The 19,835-nt window shown below is 46.0% G+C and overlaps 1 protein-coding gene across 4 annotated transcripts; it reads left to right on the top strand.

Moving 5' to 3' along the window:
* Positions 1-3,115: 3,115 nt before the first annotated feature.
* Positions 3,116-7,767, top strand: LOC133919658 (AT-hook motif nuclear-localized protein 25-like). Of its 4 annotated transcripts, none has more exons than XR_009909945.1 (3): positions 3,116-3,554; positions 3,811-5,153; positions 7,482-7,767. XR_009909945.1 is itself a non-coding variant. In XM_062364114.1 (2 exons), exon 2 carries the CDS (start codon positions 3,932-3,934, stop codon positions 4,898-4,900), a length of 969 nt encoding a protein of 322 aa, XP_062220098.1. In that variant the 5' UTR covers positions 3,116-3,554; positions 3,811-3,931; the 3' UTR covers positions 4,901-5,329. The 4 variants fall into 4 exon arrangements, 2 of the variants coding, with proteins under 2 accessions (XP_062220098.1, XP_062220099.1); XR_009909944.1 differs by lacking the exon at positions 7,482-7,767 and adding an exon at positions 5,248-5,329; XM_062364114.1 differs by lacking the exon at positions 7,482-7,767 and having other exon boundaries at positions 3,811-5,329.
* Positions 7,768-19,835: the final 12,068 nt, after the last annotated feature.

Genomic DNA, 19,835 nt, shown 5'->3' with positions numbered 1-19,835 from the left:
GATATAATGCAGCGTTACAGCTAGCTTTGCATTGCTGCTTTGCTGCAGGAGGAATGGGAGGACGCAGGGATAAGCTTAAGGGTAAGCCATGCCGGCGCGCGCATGCGTGGGGGGGGGGGGGGGGAGCCGAGGAGGACGAGAGAGGCGATCACGTTCGTTTGACCACTGACCACACGTCCCTTCAAGGTTTCAATCACATCGTGCGGTGCGGCGAAGACTAATGAACCGATCTGGTGGGGAGAGATCACACGATCGTGTATCGAGATGCGCATGGGCTTGATGGCTGCGCGCGTGAATGATCTGCGATCAAATCGCGGCCGGGCCGGGCGAGCTGCTGGTACTCCACGCGCCCGGCGGCACCACCACGTGTCTGACAGCTGTACGGCGGGTGGCGGTTCGCTCTGCCGTTGACCACTACTAAGCCCCTTTGACCGCACGTGACGGTGCTCGATCCACTCGTACGCGCGCGCCATCAGAACCCGCAGTGTCTAGCGTCTCCCCGGCCGTCGGATTGGGAAGCACTACTAATCGACCGTCGTCGACCGGTCCCCTGCAGCAGGAGCCCTGCTTGTTAGGCCACCTTCCGATACTTTGTTTCTTAGATGAAATCTTAGAGAAAAGAAAGTAAAAAATTAGTATTAACAAATAAGCTTTTAATATATAATATTTATATGTTATTTCTTTAGGTCTATTAAAACAAGTAATGGTTACATATAGGATAATCAAAACTATCATTTTAATCATGTGATCAACTCCGTTGCCTTACGAGGAGATGATAAGATGATATGTGAGTAGTGCTTGTGTCGTAGAGAGCTTAAATGATCAAATACGAGGAGAGAGCATAAGTAACTACAATGCTCCAATACGGTGTCTTACATATTGGATGATTCAACCAGCTAGTTTCTTCTATAAGAAACAAGTTTCATCTCTCTTCTCTTTAAATAACTTACCACGTCAGCTTTTTGCTTGCGTGCACAACTAATTATTTCTACTAGGTATGGAGATATGGTCATGTTGCAACGAAAACATAAATATTAGACGCAGTAATATCAATCATAAGCTCAAGGTATGGAGATATGGATGCGTCATCGGAACGACGTCGAAAGCGATACCATAGTTTAATTTCAAATGGGATCCAATAAAAAAGGAGATTATTCGCTAATTTTTTATTTATTCTCATTAGTTAAATGAGTCACATATCAGTAGCCGGTAGCAAGGTAGGAAGGCTGGATGATGTTGATCGATGATAAAGGTGTGTAAATTATTTAAATTTTAAGAGTTTTTATTAGATATGAGGAGAGTAGGAAAAGACTTAACGTGGAAACCAACTCGTATTTTATATAGTATATATTTTAAAGTTTCATATTTGAACTATATCATAAAAAAAATTCAATTGATCCCAAACAGGAGCTCAGAGTGCTGCACTTGGGTAGTATTCCGTAACTAGCTAGGTTGGTGCAGTTTTTTTAGGTGCAGGATCTGTTTTTACCCCTCACCGGCCCGTACGTTGAGTTATAGTATATATCACCGTAGCATCTGTGAATTACTTGGTTGCAATGCAACTGTGCTGGGACGTACGGCTGCAGGTACCACCAACTTAAATTGAAGTTTTTTAGTGTACTTAAATTGAAGTTTTGACAGTCCAAATTAAGAACAACGAAGAGAGGAGAAAAGTTAGCTTACATTTTGTATGCCTTCAACACTCTATATTCAGATTATCACATGGTATTCTAATAGAAAATACTTCATGTGCAACTCTATGCAACTAGGTGTTTTTGACCCTTTAATTCATAAGTAGTACTGTAATAAGTTAGGCAAATATTTTACGTACAACCATTTAAGTATAACTTGAGTATAGTCATGCATTTAAACTCATACATTTATGAGTTTCCATCGGTGATTTCAACCATTGGATTCTGAGTTGTACTTAAGTGTTGGTACTTATAGCAGTGCTCAATAAGTTAACACCAAAATGATTCGAGTCCTTTCACTTTCTGGTAGTAATTGAGTTGTATAAATGTGTCGTGCCTGTATCCTAATTACTAGTAAAATATTATGCGCGCAACCGTTGAACAAAACACATCCAGGTACCCACTTTGAGTCAAAATTTATTACCGCTGTGATTAAAAGGCGGATACGATGTCAATGTCCTAGCTATTTGAAGAAAGAAGAAAGACTGTAAACCCATGGAGAAATAAAAGCGGAAAAGAAAATTAATTCGTTATCATGGACTCAACCACTTTCTTACTCCGATTGTGATGAGCCACAGCTCGTGTCTTCGCCCTGCATGATTTGTCACCATCTGATCATTATTCGCAGTTGCGGCACTAAATTAAACTCTGCTGTGTCTCGAGATCCAGCCAATCAGGACCTAGTCATTCAAATTTGGTTTGCTCTGTGCGTCAGAAGATAATGACTCGTAACCTAAAAAATATTAGTGTCAGGTTGAGCATAAGTGCCAAGATCAGCCATGTTTACCCAGCAAAGCTCGATCACCTGTGCCATGTATAGCACCGGTGCACAACTAACAATACAGCTGATACATTCGAGGTGTCGTTTTGCTTTGGAAACGTGGAAACTCTACATGATTTTTATAGAAAATCGGAGGTAAAATTTTTTGGGGGGATTATTATTCGAACCATTGGAGATGGCCTTGCTGTTAATACATAACAGCATCGTTATCGGGTAATTAATTGATCGGTGCTGCTGACATAAATCATCCAACTGAAATTCCATCTCATTTGAGTGGAGTACAGTAATAATTATGGATGTGCAAGGATCACGGAACACGAAAGGCTCTGAAGCATATTTAAAATATGTACTCACGCCGAGCCCGAGTCGTACGCTCTGACGCGGTACGCCTAACGCCCCTCGTCTGCGTCGCGGGCGCCGTCTGCAGTCTTCACTATCCCGGCGCCGGACGGCCGGTCACCTGATTCGGCCTTCGATCGATCAGACCGTGCCTTGCCGTTCAACTAACGCGACAAACTAGTCCACGGCGTGTTGCTTTGAACGCGGACCTTTTCTTTGGGTTTCCATGCTCTGGTGCTGGTCCTGGCCCGCCACCGCCTGACCTACACGTCCGCTGCCCCGGCCGGCCTTTCAGTGAAACGGTGTAGTTGGTGGGCGTGAGGGGTTGGACCCGGACCGGGGGCAGCAGCACTTGATAGAGGGAGGCACTGGGCAGGGAAAGGGATCGGAGACCTTATCAGCAGCGCCACCCCCATCCCTCGCCGTCCCCCTCCTCTCGCCCTGCCTTTAATTCGGCGCCGCGCACGCCGCACGCTCTTCTGTCTCCTGCTCAGCGCGCGCCGGTGGCTCTGAGCGACCCTCCCCGTGCCTGCCTTATAGTAGCACCTGCCTCGCAGTCGCGCCTCCAGGCCTAGCTCTTCTTCTTCTAGATCCCGCCTAGCTCCTGCGCTTATAAACGCACAGCTAGCATCTCCTTGTTGTCTGTCTCCTCCCGCTTTGAGGTTAATTGCTAGAGCTGCATTCCGCAGTCGCTGAACCTTGATCCGCAGCACAGCGTCGTCGAGGAGAAGCTTGTGCTGGAGGTAAGGAACAAGCAAGAGTTGTCTTTTACCAGCTAGTGCATCTGCATCATCACTAGCTAGCGTGCTGTGTAGATAAGTCGTCTGTGGTTGAAGACGCTGCAAAGATGCATAGAAAAAGCTAGTGAAGAAGATCTCTTATGTTTTGTGTCCTACTAAGCTGCTCGTTTGGTTTTGGTTTCGCGCTTGTGCTGCACTGTGGCATGCAAATTAAGCTGCTTTATAAGGGGCTAATACTTGTTGTGCCCATAACCAGCAGGCAGCTGGTGTAGCCGTGCAGCGGCGGCGGCGAGCCGAAGGAAGCTTCACGCGAGGAGGCGGGCCGATCGACCGAGAAGCTGGCGGCCGGCAAGTGGTGGGAGCGGCCAGATGACACGACCATGGCCGGAATGGATCCCGGCGGAGGAGGCAGCTCGCGATACATCCACCAACTCCTCCGGCCGCAGCAGCCCTCGCCGCTGTCCCCCAACTCGCACGTCAAGATGGAGCACCCCAAGATGTCGCCCGACAAGAGCCCGGTCGGCGAGGCGGAGGGGGGCGGGAGCGGGAGCGGTGCCGGCGGTGACCAGCCGTCCTCGTTAGCCATGGTTCCGGCCGAGGGTGGCAGCGGCGGCGGCGACAGCTCGGGCGGGCCCACGCGGCGGCCGCGCGGGCGCCCGCTGGGGTCCAAGAACAAGCCCAAGCCGCCCATCATAGTGACGCGCGATAGCCCCAACGCGCTGCACTCACACGTCCTCGAGGTCGCGGCCGGCGCGGACATCGTCGACTGCGTGGCCGAGTACGCGCGTCGCCGCGGCCGCGGCGTGTGCGTGCTGAGCGGAGGGGGCGCCGTTGTCAACGTGGCGCTCCGGCAGCCGGGCGCGTCGCCCCCGGGGAGCATGGTGGCCACGTTGCGGGGCCGGTTCGAGATCCTGTCGCTCACTGGCACGGTCCTGCCGCCTCCCGCTCCCCCCGGCGCGAGCGGCCTCACCGTGTTCCTCTCCGGCGGGCAGGGGCAGGTGATCGGCGGGAGCGTGGTGGGCTCGCTGGTCGCCGCGGGGCCCGTCGTGCTGATGGCCGCGTCGTTCGCGAACGCCGTGTACGAGAGGCTGCCGCTGGAAGGGGAGGAAGAGGAGATAGCCGCGGCTGCCGCTGGTGCGGATCCGCAAGATCAACTGGCGCAGTCAGCAGGACACCAAGGGCAGCAGCCGACGGCGTCTCAGTCCTCTGGTGTGACCGGAGGCGATGCCGGCGGTGGCGGCATGTCGCTCTACAACCTCACTGGGAATGTAGCGGGCTACCAGCTCCCCGGAGATAACTTCGGAGGCTGGAGTGGAGGCGGCGGCGGAGTCAGGCCGCCGCCGTTCTGATCCATGCCTTGCCATCCAATACTGAGAGCTGCCGGCTTACGGAGCTAAGACATGCATGCTAGATTGTTCATTGGAGAAACCTTTCATCTGGGTGCGACACACGTATGGATATATAACACAATGCATGCGTTACATATGAGGAGGATTCATTGCAAATCATCGTGTGTTTTAAAAGGTGGTGGTGATTGATCAAGGGACAAAGTAGAAGCTAGAGATGGATTCATGCAAGAGCTAGCTCCTAATAAAACTAAAGGTCAGTGAGATCCGACGTTTTGTGTTTCCAGGATTTTCTCTCTCCCTTTTCATTTGTAATGTGGTATTATATTCTGATTGTATCTTGCTTGTAGAATGGTGTTTCTTATAACCATTTGCTTCTTCTCTACTCTACAATCGCTGTACCTGCGCAATACCAAAACTCCTTCCGATCCATCCATGGTCGCTTTCTCATGTACTCAATATTCACATTCACAAGTGTCTGGTGTGGATAATTTTCGGTCAAATATTGACACCTCCAACCTAGTCAAAGTATCAAGCCTTAATTATCTAGGTGTAGACCAGCTATCTTGAGCATGTGTCTGTAACGCTGTGTTTTTCTCAAGAAAGTCGCCTCTGTCTCAGTCCGTTTAGTTGTTCCTCCTACGAAGAGCAGAGGGTAGTATGAGTACTGTTTTTTGACCTTGGTTTGGCAGGAGAGAGACGCCATGAGCCTTCTGTCCCTCTCTCTATTTGTTTCAACTGCAGTATTTGTTAATGGCTTCTGAAGTCATGTAGAGGCTTCTGACTATGGCTAGGTTACTGGGGTAAGAGCTATAGATGAAAAGAAGTGGCAGTGACTCAGTGATGCCGCCACAGTGCACTACTGTATCATAACCTGCAGTAGGGGACACTGGCCATAATAAGCTAGATGCCAATCCCAGAATTGGCGCTGCAGGATTCTCACCATCTGCGACGTACAATCCCTCCCTCCAAAGTACAAAAATGCACAATTCTGGAAAGGGCCTGCTTGCTTCATCTCCTTAAATGGAAAACGGAGGAGGCAGCTTTCCCTTTTTGCATAATTTGTGGGGAGAAGAGCGAGAACGCCTTCAGCTTTGGAACTTGCTCATAGCTTTGCAACTTTTATCGTTGGAGAGGCCAGTCCACAAAACCAGACCTGGTCCACTCTCTCTCTCTCTCTCTCTCTCTCTCTCTCTCTCTCTCTCTCTCTCTCTCTCTCTCTCTCTCTCTCTCTCTCTCTCTCAACATATCCACTTGTCCAGTGCACTTCAAATGAGGTGTATTGTCCGTTCTTTGGTTAATTTCAAACTTTGCCAATATAGTCCTTCATGAAATTTTGTTACCTTTCTTCTAGTTAATATATTATCAGTAGGATACTTTTTGATAGGTACTACTCGATCGGTGAACAATGAAATCCAAATAAAATAAAACTGGCCTTGAAATTGATTGTGTTTAGATTGAAATGAATGTTAGCTGAATAGGTAAACGCATGATAAAGGCTTAAGCGCTACAGAAAATACTAGAGCTAGCTTGTCACTGTTGGCTGCGGTCATCTAGCTTCATGCGAATCTCGTTTTGACAGTATGCACACAGCAGTTGATAAACTATTTTTGCTTCCATTAGTTTGTAAAGAAGAACATATATAAATTGAACATAAAATATCGTGAAACTTTCGTATCATGTAGTGTTCTTGCTCCCTAAATACAAACTTTAGACGAAGCTTGATCAGTTCCAGCCCTGAACTCGCATTACTATCCAGCTGTGTCGTCTGCAAGAGATTTCTCGCTTCTTCTACAGAAGAAAAAAGAAATATGCAAGTATTAAAAGTCTATTTGTTCCCTCGAATTATTTTTTTTGACAATAACCCCCTGAACAGTTTTCATTTCACTTTACCTCCTCAAACTACCATAGCCGAGTCACTTTACTCTTTAATGGCGTGTTCTTTTTTCTCACCTTATACGAGTTTATTCTAAGTTGAAATTTTGTGCGATGATAAATGGCATCATGCGCTATATTACAAACTAGTTTAAGATTTTTTCATGACTTATTTGCATAATTTCTGAGACGTAATTTTGTTCAAGGGGGTTAAGTAGGCCAACAAAAAATACTTTTTTTCTACAAATAGTATGCTTGTGCATGTATTGATATGTATATTCAAGTTTATAAGTTGATATGCATCTTGTTTGTTCTTTATCATGCCAGTTTGATATACAATTGCTGGAGTGAAAATTCAGAATGTGATATAGCCATGCTTTTAGTGATAGTGTAACGTCCGAATGGGTATCTGCGAAGTGTTTCTATGCTGCCCCCCTTAAATAAGAAAACTAGTTGGAGTACTGTTCCTAAACAAACATGAATGACTAGATCATATTTTTATTTTACCAATGCTTTTCCATTTTTTTTATAAGTATGGATTTAAGGGCGTTGTTTATATATGAGTCCAATTATCGTTCAAAATTTTATAACTGTTCATACTTGACCACGTTTATATTGTGTAATCACAATGTCAATGATCACGCATGTTGTTATTTAATTTGCTTAATGTTTGTTTTGTATGCATGGGACTACTGCTACTAATTTGTAGCAAAAACTTCCAAGGGCATGTTTAGTTTGTCTGAATTTCTCCTTACGTTTGTTAAATCCAACTGCGGTGGAAATTAGTAATCACTGTCAGATTCTTTCAAGACCTTCTGTGGATGAACGATGAGGCTAGCTTGAGTATTTCGACGTTCGTCTCTCCGTTGGAGTTTCTGACTTGCATGCAAAATGATGTTTAGTCCGTAAAGACGGATGACTAATGAAAGTTGAATTTGTTATATACAAAGAGAGTGGGAAATCAAACCAGATATTTTTATTGTCTTCTATAAGATGTATGCAAACTCTCTATATATATCCATACAACATTATTTTAAGAATTGATGCTAGGAGAGTTACATCACTAATGCTATGGAGGTTAAAGATTTGATGGTATAGGGATTATAGATATCCATATAAATAAGGATTTCATAGTACTCCCCCATGGATGTCCATTAATTGTGAATATGTATGACTCGTTAAAAACTTTACCAAGGAAAAACCCAATAGGAAAAAAACTATGGTCAAGAAAAAAAAAGTACACATATTCACTCCCCCTGATGGCAATATTACTTAATGTCTTTGAGTCATCGCTTTTCAACATCATGAGTCAATTTCTTGAATACTGAAGTGGGAAGTGCATTTGTGAATAAGTCTGCTAGATTCTCGCTTGAATGAATTTATTAGACTATAATAACACCATCCTTTTGAAGATCATGGGTGAAAAAAAACTTCAGCGGTATATGTTTCACTCTATCTCCTTTAATATATCCATCTTTTAATTGAGTGATGCAAGCCATATTGTCTTCATGTATGACTGCATGCGCTTCTGCTGTTGAAAGGAAATTGCATTATTTGCGAATATGATATGTCATATTCCTTAACCACACACATTCTTTGCTGGCTTCATGAATTACCAAAATTTCTGCATGGTTAGATGAAGTTGCTACTATAGTTTGCTTCATTGAGCGCCATGAGATAGATGCACCACCACACATAAAAATATAATCAATTTATGATCGATCATTGTGTGGATCAGATAGATACCCTGCATCTGCAAAACCAACTAGTTCTCCCTTGCATATATTAGAAAAATATAAACGTATGTCCTTTGTGCCTTGAAGATAATGAAGTATATGTTTCACACCATTCCAATATCGTCATGTAGGACAAGAGTATCTTGCTAACAAATTAACAGTGAATGCAATATCAGATCGTGTATGAGTAGAAAGATACATGAGTGCTCCTATGACACTTAAGACTAAGAATTTCACCATCACTTTTTGGTGGGCAAAAAGGATATTTGGTTACATAAATGATCTGACAACCATTGGGGCACTTAAGGGATGTGCTTTATCCATGTAAAATTGTTTCAATATTTTGTCTGTATAACTTGTTTGAGGCAATAGAATTCCATCCTTCAGGGAGTTTCATGTATATGTCACTATCAAGTGATCCATATAAGTATGTTGCAATAATATTCATTAGACGCAAGTCAAGATTCTCTTTTTTGCCAGACTAATAAGATATCTAAAAGTTATTGCATCCATCATGGGAGAGTATGTTTCTTCATAATCTATGCCATGTCTTTGGGAGAATCCTTGGGCAACTAATCGTGCCTTATATCTTGCAATTTTTCCCTTCTCATTCCATTTTTGCATAAACACCCATTTATAACCAACAGGTTTGACACCATTAGGTGTATAGATTACAGGTCCACAAACTTCTCTTTTTATGAGGAATTCAATTGTGCTTGAATTGCGTTATTCCATTTTGGCCAATCTTTTCGTTCTTTGCATTCCTCGACTGATCGAGGTTCTTGATCCCCATTTTCATCCATAATTTCTAGCGCTAGGTTATATACAAATGCATCATCAATGATGACTTTATCATGGTTCCAAATTTTTTCAGATATGACATAGTTTAATGAGATCTCATTTTCTAAAGAATCAGGTACATTTATTTCCTCTGTAGCATTATTATTTGCCATGTCTACTATCTCTTCAAGAGATTTTTCTTGAATTATAGTTATTTCCTTGACCTGGCCATCTTGATTCTCTGCTCCTCTTCTTTTTTTTTTTTTGAGGATTTTTGTCTTTGAAACACAATGATCTATCGCGTTTTATAGTAGGTTTTGATTCATTAGCGGTGGACGATTGCCCGTCTTGGATATTAATTTTTTCAGGAGCATTACCAACTGGAATATGTGACTTTGTCACTCTTTTCAAATATGTGAAAATGTCTGGCAAATTATTTGCTAAACTTTGTAAATGAATTATGCTTTAAACTTCTTGCTCACAAAGTGAGAAAGTGATAATTCATTCCAACTTATTTCTTTATTCAGCTGCTTGTTGTCTCCCCCTGACATTCAAAAATTTGATTCATTGAAATGGTAATCAACAAATCTTGCGGTAAATACATCTCCCGTTAATGATTCAAGATACTTTATTATAGATGAGGACTCGTACCCAACATATATCCCCAACCTTATTGTGTTTCGATGGAGCAATTGGAACATATACCGCACATCCAAAAGTTCTTAGATGGAAAATATCTGGCTTATTGCCATAAAACAATTGTAACAGGGAGTAAGTATGATAAGTTATTGGCCTAATGCGACTTAATGCTGCTGCAGGCAAAATAACATAACCCCAAGCATGTGTTGGGAGTTTTGACTTCATAAGTAGAAATCTTACTATTAATTGGAGCCGTTTGATAAGTGATTCTGCAAGACCATTTTATGCATGAACATGTGCTACAGGATGTTTAACACTTATTCCAATCGACATGCAGCAATTGTAAAAAAAAATTGATGTAAATTTACCGGCATTATCCAATCGTATAGTTTTGATAGGATAATCCAGAAATTATGCTCGTAGCTTGATTATTTGAGCCAACAGTCGCGCAAATGCCAGATTGCGAGTGGATAACGAGGAGACATGTGACCATCTAGTTGATGCATCAATTAAAACCATGAAGTATCAAAATGGTCCGACTTGGTAGATGAATAGGTCCACATATATCTGCTTGTATGTGCTCTAGAAAAGCAAGGGATTCGTGTTCAACTTTAGCCGCTGATAGACGCACAATCAGTTTTCTTTGAGAGAATATGATACATAAGAAGCTATTAGATTGAAGACTCCTCTGGTTCTTCAACATATGCCCACATGAATTATTAATAATTTTTTGCATCATTACTGATCTAGAATGGCCTAACCAGTCGTGCCAAATAATAAAGTTGTCATGGTTGGTGAACTTTTGTTCTACCACCATATATGATTCACTCTTATTGAGATTTATGTAGTATAAACCAGAAGGCAATCTTGATAATTTTTCTAACACATACTTTTTTCCCAGTGACATCTTTGTAATGTTGAGGTACTCCAAATCATCCTCACACATTGTCTCAATGTGATATCCAGTTTGTCAGATATCTTTAAAGCTCAATAGATTTCTTTGAGACTTAGGGGAATATAGTGCTTTATGTATGTGTACCTTTGTCACACAAGGTAATATAATTATGGCTCTTCTAGAGCCCTATATCAATTTATCACTTCCAAATATAGTATGAATAGTTGTATCTTATGTCACAAGATAAGATAAGTATACTTTACTCTTTAATATGGTAAAGTGTTGCTCCCCTGTCCATAAGACATATATCTTCTTCATATACAGGCTCTTGAGCCAACAGCTCGTCCATTCACTTCAAAAGAAAATGTACTAATAAATACTAATATGTTAAAATGGATTTATAAGTAGTGAAACAATATGGCCATGAATGCTAAATACAAACATAATAGAAATTATTCATTCATAAATAAGTTGCAGCATGATTTATTCTTAACATTCTTACATCATATTTATTCATGCATGAGAAATAAGTAACAACTAGATGATCTATTTTTGTGTGAAGAAATCAACAACATCTAAGTGAGTTGCATCACCGTGGCCGTGTTCTCCATAATTGTTGCACCAATAAAATCATCTTTGAAAATATCATTATCACCGTAGCTTGCAAAGTTTATCTCTATCTTTTTCTTTTTCTTCTCAAATGATTATTGATATAGATTGACAAGATATTTTGGTGTACACCAGTTACGTGCCTAATGAGCTCTTCCTCCACAATGGTGGCATGCATTTTCAATTATTTCACCTTTGTCTTTATCTCCCTTTTCTTTCCTTTTATGAGGATTGACTGGGTTCTTGAATTGAACACAATAATTTCCTCTACCACGACCACGCCCAAATCCATAACCACGACCACGTCCATGTCCGCGACCTCGTCCACATCCTCTATTTTTATTATCATATTATCGGTGTATTGAGTAAAGGGGTACCCTAGCAAAATAAGCCACGCGAGGGATATAACAGCCAGAGACGTATATTTTCTAAAACTGGTCGGTCGCACGACCAGGGTATGGTTCCCACAACTAGTACAAGACATACGCGATCAGTCTCCATGCGCCATCACATAAACCCACGACCGGCCTCACTGGTCGCAGGATCAGATCTGACACAACTTGTCCAATCGCATTTATTGACATTCACTCAAGTGTTTTCCTTCCCCAACCACCAACTCTAGTGGACGAAGTCATGGACGGTGCAGAGGGGCATTGTCCCGTCTCTTAGCATTAAATGCTATGGAGTGGGACTTTCGTAGGTCAATGTGGCACCGCACGATGGACAGGACATTATCAGCAGGCTGATCAAGCAAGTGGTTGGGGACGGTCCTCCGTAATGATAGCTTGGGTCAGATATTAGGATGAGTAAGGTCTTCTATTTAGATCCACATGTAATTTCTCCTCCTCTCTACTACATAAAAGGATAAGGACCCCGTTTGTAGAAAAAGGGCAGATCAAGTTTGGCAGCCAGCTAGAACTACCTATGTAACCAATTGAGATCCTCCAAAATACAACACACATGATGTAGGGCTATTATCCTCCGGGAGGCCTGAAACTGTATAACACCATGTGTCCTGGAGTCCATCGTACACGCACACATTGATTCTTGAAATGCCATTCATGCCGCTGTCCAGCATACCCCAAAATCATTGTTAGGGACTAACCCTCAACATTTGGCGCGCCAAGTAAGGGGGCGTGTTTTCATCATTTCATCTAGTTTGAAAAGCTTGATCAGGTTACCCATGGCCGGATCCACAGCAACCGCTGAGTCCTGTTTCGAGGACCTTGGCCGTCACGAGGTATTCGTCATGGGGTACTACCCAGATGAACCCAATGTGTTCCAGGCATAGGACACCAAGACGGAGTCTGGGAGCTCCAAGAACCAACACGAGGTCTGCATGGTGGACCATGCAACAGGGGGTGTTGGAGGCCCTCACGTCCCAAGCGCCGATGGTGAACCCATGGATATACACCCGAAGGGAAACCAGTCCGATGCCGGACATGTAGGTGCTTCGAGACAGCCCCTGCATGCCTAGTACCGTCCCGAGGAGCCCCTGCACAGGGCACAGTCTTCGGTGGCATCATCTCCTAGGTCATCGCGCCACCCAAGCGTTGGAGGCTCTCCTCCTCGTGACTTATCACTACTCTGCGCCCAACGTCTCGACTACGAGACCATGACGCCAGTGTAGAACCTACAGACCCTACGAGTGCTCCTTAGCCACCCACCGGTACTTATATCGAAGGTCTCGCTTGTGGCACCGTGGTTGTGTGATCTCACCCTCCTAGCCGAGACTGCCCGACGCCAGACCGCGTCAACATGCATCGTGCCCTTCGTAAGCTGGTGAGGGTAACGGTTGCCAAGAGTCACGGCAGGGCCCACAATGGAATAAGTCTCGTGCTCCCTCAACCACATGGGGTACTCATGGACCACCGCCACGTTGGGACAGCCAACCTTCCAACCTGCATGACTCTCTGCGCCAACGTGACCTTCGTGCTGTGATCCAGAGCCAGGTGGCCACTAAAGAGCAGGAGGACTGGGCTAGGTGGGAGCAGGAAGGGGGCAAGCAGACCTAACGCATGCCTTCCCCTGTAGGGAAGCATCGGATGGCTCCACCCTATCGCTGGGACCCCAAGATCACTATCTCTCCCCCCGGGCATATGCCACCGCCCAACAACGAGTGGATCCCTGTTACAGGATAGGGTGCAACGCCCTATTCGCCTGGTTACGGGAGGTGCACTGCCCAGACAAGTTCCGACCGGCCCTAGCCAAGAAGTATGACGGCTCAACCAATCTGGAGGAGTTTATGCAAATCCACACCACCATGGTGCAGGCAGCAGGAGGCTATGGGAAGGTCATAGCCAACTACTTCCCTACCATCTTGACTGGTTCCAACCGGTCTTGGCTTATCAACCTCCCTCATGGGTCCGTTCACTCCTGGGACCTTTGCGACCAGTTCGTTGCTAACTTCCAGAAGACCTACGCCTGACCAGGGGTCAAGGACGACCTGTATCAAGTCTGGCAGCGACAAGAAGAGTCATTCCGAGACTTCATAAGGCGTTTTACCAAATATCGAAACACCATTCCAAGGATCACGGGAGAGTCTGTGATCATAGCGTTCAAACGGAGGGTCAAAGACCAAAAAATGGTCGAGAAGCTGGCCTCCAGGATAATCCGAAGCACAACCGAGAACTCTTCGAGCTCGTGGACAAGTGCACGCAGGCCGCTGAGGCCCGAGAGCGACAGATCGACACCAGGCCGCAACCTACTTCCGACCAGCCCGCCTCTTCTAAAGGGGTTGGCCGAAAGGACAAGAAGAGCAAGCGCAAGGCTGGACCTCCCGAGGTCTTGGCGATCAAGAAAAATGCCTAACACGCCGGCACTTCGAGAAGAAAGAAGGGAAAAAAAGGTCGGGGCTACTGCCCGATCCACCGTACAAACGCCCACGACCTGACCAAGTGCAAGATTGTTCGAGACATCATCGACCAGGAGCTCGGGGAGCGCAAGCACAAGCACGGCAAGGACAATGAGGACGGGGCCACCCTCGACCAGTCGGCACTCGGATACCAGCAGGCCGATCACATGGTGCATCACATCTTCGGAGGCATCACAACATATTCCTCTAACAGGGAATACAAGTCGGTGGTCCGAGATGTGTGGGCGACCGCATCGGACCAGAGCCCGTACCTGAAGTGGTTAGAGGTCCTGGTCACTTTTAATCAGGCTAACCATCCCATGTGCGTCAGACGCCCTGGTCGCTATCCCATCGTGGTCGAACCCACAGTGCAGAACATCCGGCTGGGCTGAGTACTCATTGATAGGGGGAGCTCGATTAACCTCCTCTTTGCAGATATGCTAGACGCCCTGCAGATTCTGAGAAGCTCGTTGACGTCGTCTCCACCCTTCTTCGGGATCACCCCGGGCTCCTCGACTAAGCCTCTAGGGCAAATCAAGCTGCCTGTTACCTTTGGCTCGCCGGACAACTTCAGAACCGAAAGGGTCCTGTTCAATGTGGCCGACTTTGGGACCGCGTATAACCCGAACCTCGGACGACCAGTGATGGCCCGGTTCATAGCCGTTGCCCACTACGCTACCAAGCGATCAAAATCCCTGAGCCAATAGGGGCCATCACCATTATTTGCAATGCCAAAATGGCCTTGCACAGCGACAAGAGGAGAGTCGACATGGTCGAGCTGACTCCCGAATCGCAACCTGTGACTGCTGAACCTAGCGTGTGATCGGCAAAGGTCCATGTCGTTGCCAGCCTAGACGATCGGCTCAAGGCGGTGAGCTTGGACGACACCGACCAGACAAAGTCGGTCTAGATAGGGGCCGCACTGGACCCCCAAAAGGGACTCATGCTCATCACCTTCCTCCAGGTGAACACATACGTCTTTTCATGGAGTCCGTCTGATATGTCCGGAGTCCTCAGGGATGTGATCGAGCACAAGTTGTCTGTGCGACTAGATGCACGACCAGTAAAGCAAAATGCATGTCAATTCGTAGCCAACCGAAGGAAGCACTTCATCAGGGGATAGACAAGCTCCTGAAAGTAGGCTTCATCTGAGAGATACAGTACCCAGAATGGAAATCTAATCCAATCATGGTCTGGAAGCACAATGGCAAGTGGAGAATGTGTGTCGACTTCACCGACCTTAACAAGGTGTGCCCAAAGGACCTTTTTCCTCTTCCTCAAATCGACTAGCTAGTTGACTCAACGGCTGGTAGCAATCTGTTATGTTTCTTAGATGCTCGATCGGGGTACCATCAGATTATTATGTTTAGGGAACATGAGGAAAAGACGGCTTCTGTTACACCCTTTTGGGTCTTTTGCTCTGTAAAAATGCCTTTTGGCTTAAAAAGCACCGGCACCACTTACCAACAGTGTATTTAACTCATTCTCTGACCACAACTCGGAAGAAACATTGAGGCATACATGGACAATATGGTCATCAAAAGTAGGACCAAGATAGACCTGATCGCATACCTTCAAGAAACGTTCGACAATCTCCGGAAGTACCGCATGAAGCTGAACCCGGAGAAGTGTACGTTCGGGGTTCCGTTAGGGAAGTTGCTTAGATTCCTCGTGTCTCATCGAGGGATAAAGGCGAACCCTAACAAGATCAAGGCCATCCACCAGATGAGATCCCCAACCAAGTTAAAACAGGTTCAGAAACTAACAGGATGCATTGCTGCTCTGAGCAGGTTCATCTCAAGGCTAGGGAAGAAGGGGTTGCCGCTCGTCAAACTCCTAAAGAAAAATGACCACTTCCAGTGGATGCCAGAGGCAGAGGCAGCATTCCAAGAGCTTAAAAGGTAGCTCTCATATGCTCTCGTACTGACCGCGCCTCGACTTGATGATGAGTTTTTGCTCTATGTTACCTCAACACCACAGGACGCGAGCGCAGTCCTGGTTGTCGAGTGGGAAGGTCTCCAGCGACCAGTGTATTACATCAATGAGGTCTTACACGACATGAAGGCTCAATATCCATAGGCTCAGAAACTACTATACACGATCCTAATGGCCTATCGCAAGCTCAGACACTACTTTCCGGCTCACAGAATCAAGGTGATTTCCTCATTTCCAATTAGGGAAATTCTCCATAATAGAGATGCGATAGGAAGAACAGCAAAGTGGACAGTAGAGCTCAGGAGATTCGATCTCCAGTTCATCCCCCGAACATCTATCAAGTCCCAGGCACTGGCCGATTTTATAGCCGAGTGGTTGTCCTTCTTGCCCGAGCATGTGCAGTGACCAGAGGTAGATGAACACTGGACCATGCACTTTGACGGATCATTCACACTAAAGGGATCCGGGGCTATAGTGGTTCTAACCTCACTTACCGGTGACATCCTCAGGTACATAGTTCAATTACATTTTCAGCCACTAATAACATTGTTGAATATGAGGGCCTCTTGTCCGAAATGTAAGCAGCCTTCACATGTGGGATTAAATGACTATTAGCGATAAAGGACTCGCTACTAGTCGTGAACCAGGTGCAAAAAGAGTTTTAGTGCTTTGACTTGATAATGGTTGTATACCTTGCCGAAGTGAGAAGACTAGAGCGACGCTTCGTCGGCTTTGAGGTCAAGCACGTCCCTGACAAGGACAACTTCCTAGCCGATTAGCTAGTCCATCTAGCTTCTTCTCGTGAATATGTCCCGGTTGGAGTCTTTGAAGAAAAACTCTCACGACCATCTACCGTAGTCTCGAGCCAATGTGAAGGGGATGCTCTGGTCAAAAACAGAGCACCCGAGGCAACACCTTTGGAGGCAACGCATTTTTCAGTATTGTCGACCTTAGGTGGCCATCCTATAGTTGCCCTGCTCGATTCGGGTACGACCTAGATGGATCAGATCTTGGACTACCTTTAAAATGGAGCAGTCCCTGATGATGATGCATCAGTAGAAAAGGTCTCGCAAACAAGCTCACAGATACTCCCTGGTAGAGGTACGCCTCTACCGCCGAGGGAGCAATGACCTTTTACTGAAATGCATCATTCAGGAAGAGGGGAGCACAGTGCTCTCTGATATCCATGGAGGCATATGTGGTAGCCACATTTTATACCGCACCCTGGTCAGAAAAGCGTTCTGGCAAGGATTCTATTGACCCACTGCCCTTCAGGATGCCTGCGAGCTAGTGAAACGGTGTGAGTCGTGTCAGTACCACGACAGAAATATCAACCTACTAGCCTAGGCACTGCAAATCATACCACTCTCTGGGCCTTTTGCTGTCTGGGGGCTCGATATCGTGAGACCATTTCCTGAAGCCCTAGACGGTTTTGAGTTCCTGTTTGTGGCAATCGATTAATTCATTAAGTGGATCGAGGCTAAGCCCGTCAGGAGGATCACTGCTACAGCCGTGATTAAGTTCATACAAGGGCTGGTAGTGCGGTTTGGTAGTCCAAACCGCATAATCATGAGCAACAAAACTCAGTTCGTCAGTAGTGCTTTCTGAGACAACTGTGAAGAGATCATGACCATGGTTTACTATGCGTCTTTGTCTCACCCCAAAGAAATGGACATGTCGAAAAGGCGAATGGGATGATACTGCAAGGGATTGAAACTAGGGTCCACGACTGACTTAAAAGCTATTTGAGACGTTGGGTAGATGAACTCCCTATAGTACTCTGGTCGTTGTGAACGACCCCTAGTCAGTCACAGCCGAAACCCCTTTTTTCCTAGTTTTTGGCGCCGAAGCAATGGTCCCCTCTGAAATTGCCTTTCAGTCGCCCCGAGTCACCAATTACTCGGATAACACCCAGGTGGCATGACAGGAGGATGACATAAACCTGATCGAAGAGTTCCGCGATCATGCTCTAATTCAAGGCTCCTATTATCAGTAGAGCCTCAGACGCTACCACGACCGAAAAGTGCGGAAGCGAACATTGGTCGTAGGTGACCTTGTCCTTAGGCAAATCCAAAATAAGGTTGGTCGGAATAAACTCTCCCCTAAATGGGAGGGACCCTACAAAGTGATCGCCATAACCCGACCTAGCATGGTCAAGCTAGCCATAGAGGATAGTCATGAATTACATAACTCCTAGAACATCGTCATGTTGTGCAGGTTCTATGTGTAGGGTCGCTCGAAGACGGGCTTATTTTTCTATTTTGTAGGACCTTCCAAACGAGCGTGGAATACAGCTTTTAAGTTCTTAAATTCAAAAGAAAAAAAACCCAGACTCTCTATTTTGCAGGACTTCACAACCAAGCCACGGGCTCCTGACATATTGATTCTCCGGCCACAGCACGCGACCACGCTCGACGGCCACTACAGAACTTACTGACCAAGATGCCAAATGACCAGGAGGCCAGAGACAACGACCACAAGGACACAAGTCCTCGTAAGGGCCAAGCGCTACTCGCCCCCGATGGACTTGTCGTAGCCGTGTCTTGATCCGAGCCATGTCTTGTTCCGCGCACCAAGAACCTAACTAGCGTCCGAAATAGAACAAGAACAGGCGTCCAACCCTCACGCTTTTTCATTCATGGAAAGGTTAGGTTCCAGGCCAACTAGTTGCATCCGATCAAACTAACTATTCTATTACATGCCTGCCCTATTCTCCCTGGCTCAAACGGCTAGCGCAAAGTTGACAAAAAGGTTCTCCTGAATTGCCCTTGAATGAGTCAAGGAACCTCTTATACTCCTACTTGGAGCGGCAGCTCACCACTCCGGGGATCGAACGACGACCGGCATAAGGTCTAGGAAAGGTGGCCGACGCAAAGACCCTGCTAGGGCTGCTAACCGGCATTGGCGCACCCTGTAGACCTCCCTTCTACTTCATCTCTGACTCTTCCTGTTCATCGATCTCCTTCTCCAGAAGTTCCCAATCGACCCCCTCCTCACCATTGAAGATATCGATGACCTCAGCAGAGGGATCCTCCTAGGCGGGAGATCGAGACAGACCGAAAGGGGGCGACCTTCTTTGGAAGGGCATGAGCTCGATGGTCACCGGCTTCAACCTCACAAGCATACCTGCGGAAACTGCTGCCTCCGAAAGCACCACAGTGAGCGAATCTGGAGCCAGAGCTGACTCTGCCCCCACCGAGCGTCCAAGATCATCGACCTCTCCAGTGATGAAGGAGGGGAGTACGCCATGGCCTTAGGGCCTGCAAACACCATGGAGCAGAAAGCAGGACGAGATGGAGGCAAATGGACTCTATGCACTAATGGCTTGAGGGTGAGAAGGAAGGTGAGGGGTGGGTTCAAAAGGTCATCAAGCACTCCTCTTTTTAAACCACTGCGACACCCCAACCAACACGGCCTTCAAACCACTCAAAACCCGAGGGGGCATACAGAAGGAACCAAGAGTCCTTCAGGTCCAGTGGCAATCAATATCTCTCTCTGACACTGTCGGAGGATTAACTCCAGTCGCAGGGATCCCGAGAGACCCCTTTTTAGAGATTCAGCCGGGGGGATGATCCTGAATACGTTCGTCGGAGAAATAAATGGGAATGAATGCAA

The sequence above is a fragment of the Phragmites australis genome, chromosome 5 (genome assembly GCF_958298935.1).
Source record: "Phragmites australis chromosome 5, lpPhrAust1.1, whole genome shotgun sequence".
In the NCBI taxonomy this organism is placed as follows: domain Eukaryota; kingdom Viridiplantae; phylum Streptophyta; class Magnoliopsida; order Poales; family Poaceae; genus Phragmites; species Phragmites australis.
Note: the sequence above shows the minus strand (reverse complement) of the source record. Positions and strands in the feature narration are given on the sequence as shown.